This window comes from Taudactylus pleione, unplaced genomic scaffold (assembly GCF_031769625.1).
Source record: "Taudactylus pleione unplaced genomic scaffold, aTauple2 ptg001839l, whole genome shotgun sequence".
Lineage (NCBI taxonomy): Eukaryota > Metazoa > Chordata > Amphibia > Anura > Myobatrachidae > Taudactylus > Taudactylus pleione.
In genome coordinates, this window is record NW_028286236.1 from 448975 (window position 1) to 451832 (window position 2858).

The window sequence follows — 2858 nt, forward strand, 5'->3', positions numbered from 1 at the left end:
CGTTAACACTACCGCAGAGGTCAGCAATATCACCTCAAAAAGAAAGAGCAGGCATACAAAAGAACATAATGTTATAATATTACCATCTGTACGGGTCAGTCCTATTACAATATCAGAAATCCAATCTGATACAATTATCATCCCAGACACGCAGGTAGAGTCCATTTTGATACGGGATGATGATGATCTGCTTCAAGATGCCCAGGTGTTCTGGGCATCAGATGTAGACTCGCATGAGGAAGGTGGTGTTTCAGGCGCCCCGAGCATCGGGGTCAGTGTGTCTGTGAATGAGCCGCCTTCTGCTGCGCTGGATGATGCTGTCGCAGGGGCATCAGGCAACAGTGGTAGACATCATCCAGCGTCGCAGAACACACTGGACGACGCTGTCGCAGGTCCATCGGGCGTAGGATCGACAGGTGCGGGTGTTGGTCGACAACCCTCTACAGGTACAACAGCGAGGACAGAAGGCGTGAGTAAGCTATCAAAATTAAAATATCATGCTATGTTAGGCATGATTTTCAGAGAGCTCATATGCGTGAAACACATAGCGGAGGGGTTGTTAACGCGACACGCTGAAATAATGTGCAGCGGACAACATGACCAGCGCGTGCTTTTTGAATTTATTAACCATTATATGGATGGTGTAACAGAGCAGGATAGATTAGGTAGTGAAACTAATGCATTCATACAGGCCCATGCATTCGGTAAAAAAAAGAAATGACTAATTATGACGGGTCGTGGATTGAACCGCCATGCAGCACGTAGAGCGCAGTGCAGTAAAAATACATACAGACGTTTAAAAGTAAAGCGCGCTATTCAGACTTTAATAAACGCAAGACAGAAACAGCTTAGACAAGGACGGCATGGCATGTTTAGATTTAGTGACCAGAATGACAATGCAGCATCGCACCACGTAGATAAACAATCATCACAGATGGGCCATGCCATAGCATCACCCGTACCTGTCGGTCCGGAATCTCCCGGTAATAACGAGGAGACACACCCTGTGTTTTTAGAATCCATCGACAGATACGAGCGAAACCACCCCAATTTCAGGGCATCTGAAATCCATCACCATTTCCGGTTTGTCAATTTGGATAGGGTTACATCATTTGTAGATGCTATGAGGGCAATACACGATGCAATACAGACTTTGCTCGACAGCTACATGGTTAATGTCGACCCTAATGATCGTGTGCAGTTAAGGTTAGAGGGCAGTAGTTTACACAACGCAATTTATTCACATCGCAGACCGCACGATACATTAGACGCCGTCAGTTTTTTGAATCAGATAACAAACACGCTGCAAAGTAATTCTGAGGTTTTAATTGATACAGAGTTGAAATTTGTGATCTCTGTTTTCAAAAATCGTGTAGGCGGTGCCCTGATGGGCCGACGTCTGCGGAGAATACCACACAGCCTTATTATTGAGAAACGCAGACGTTTGTTATACGATTTCAATAACAGCGGTAACAATTTGTGTCTGGCGGCTAGTCTCTGCAAACTTCTGGACAATGAAAATGTCACGGATATCGTTATACACAAGCGTGCTCTTGAGCTTCATAAAGCTTTGAATCTGCCCCTTGATAAGCCGATCAGCTTTAGTGACGTTGCTTGTTTTGAAAATCACTTAAAAGCTACGATAAAGGTGCTGTACTATGGTACGGACTGGCATTTTTATTGTACAGACAGTCAACACAAAGACAACATACTGTTTATCTTATGGCATGATGACCATTACTACGGTATATTAGACATAAAAGCGTTTGTGGGTGCCCGATTCTTTTGCAAGTTTTGCAACACAGCGTACCACCACAAAAATAATCACGACTGCCTCTTCTTTTGTAAGGCTTGTCTCAGACAGGAGTGTGTTGATACAGGAAAAGCGGCACTAAGATGCCCCGTGTGTAGGGTGTTTTGCAGGTCAACCGATTGTTTAGAAGAGCACAAGGCTCTAGCATTGTCTTCCAAAACACAGTGTCTTGAAAAATTGTATTGCGACTGCTGCGGCTTGTACACCACACCCGGTCACAAGTGTCGGGGAATGACATGTCCCGTTTGCAAGGTGTGCGTTGGCAGTTTTGCGGATCATTTGTGTTATATCCAAAACATTAAACCTGTGAATCCTACAAAAAAATACATTTTTTATGATTTTGAATGTATGCAGGAGACGGGTGTACACATACCAAATTACTGTTATGCATTAGCACTAGGGGGTGAACAGTCCTGGGTGATTCAAACAACAGCGGATGAACAATCCTGGGAGTTTCAGGGCATTGCTTGTATTGAAGACTTTGTAAAAACGTTCATGAGACCAAAATTTGAGGGGTACACATTCATAGCCCATAATGCCAGTCGTTATGATGGGTACTTTGTAATGCGCCAACTGATTAAGGAGAAATTTAAAATCGATGTGCTGGCGCAAGGTGGTAAACTGATGTGCATTAAGGTTCTTGATTTAAAGATAAGATTTATCGACTCTTTAAATTTTTTGCCCATGCACCTCAGTCGATTACCAAAAGCGATGGGGTTTGAGGGCTCAAAAGGCCATTTCCCGCATTTTTTTAACACCGCCGCTAACCAAAATTATATAGGCGTCATGCCGGATATTCAGCATTTCGGCATACAATATATGATGGAATCAGAGTTAGCTGAATTCAAAGAGTGGTATGAGAAATACAAGCATATGTCATTTAACTTCCAGGATGAACTTAAACACTATTGCAAGCAGGATGTGGTAATACTACAGAGAGCTTGTAAGACCTTCCAAGACGCCGTTTTATCAATGACAGCAGTGGAAGTAATTGTATATAAGAAAAAGGGACCTGTCATTGTTAAGAGGCACGTTGACCCGTTTC

General features: G+C 43.4%; 1 protein-coding gene across 1 annotated transcript; it reads left to right on the plus strand.

Moving 5' to 3' along the window:
- The first annotated feature begins 727 nt into the window (after positions 1-727).
- Positions 728-2123, plus strand: LOC148436305 (uncharacterized). Its single transcript, XM_088465059.1, has 2 exons — positions 728-1992; positions 2066-2123. The coding sequence occupies exons 1-2, from the start codon at positions 728-730 to the stop codon at positions 2121-2123; spliced, it is 1323 nt and encodes a 440-aa protein (XP_088321185.1).
- Positions 2124-2858: the final 735 nt, after the last annotated feature.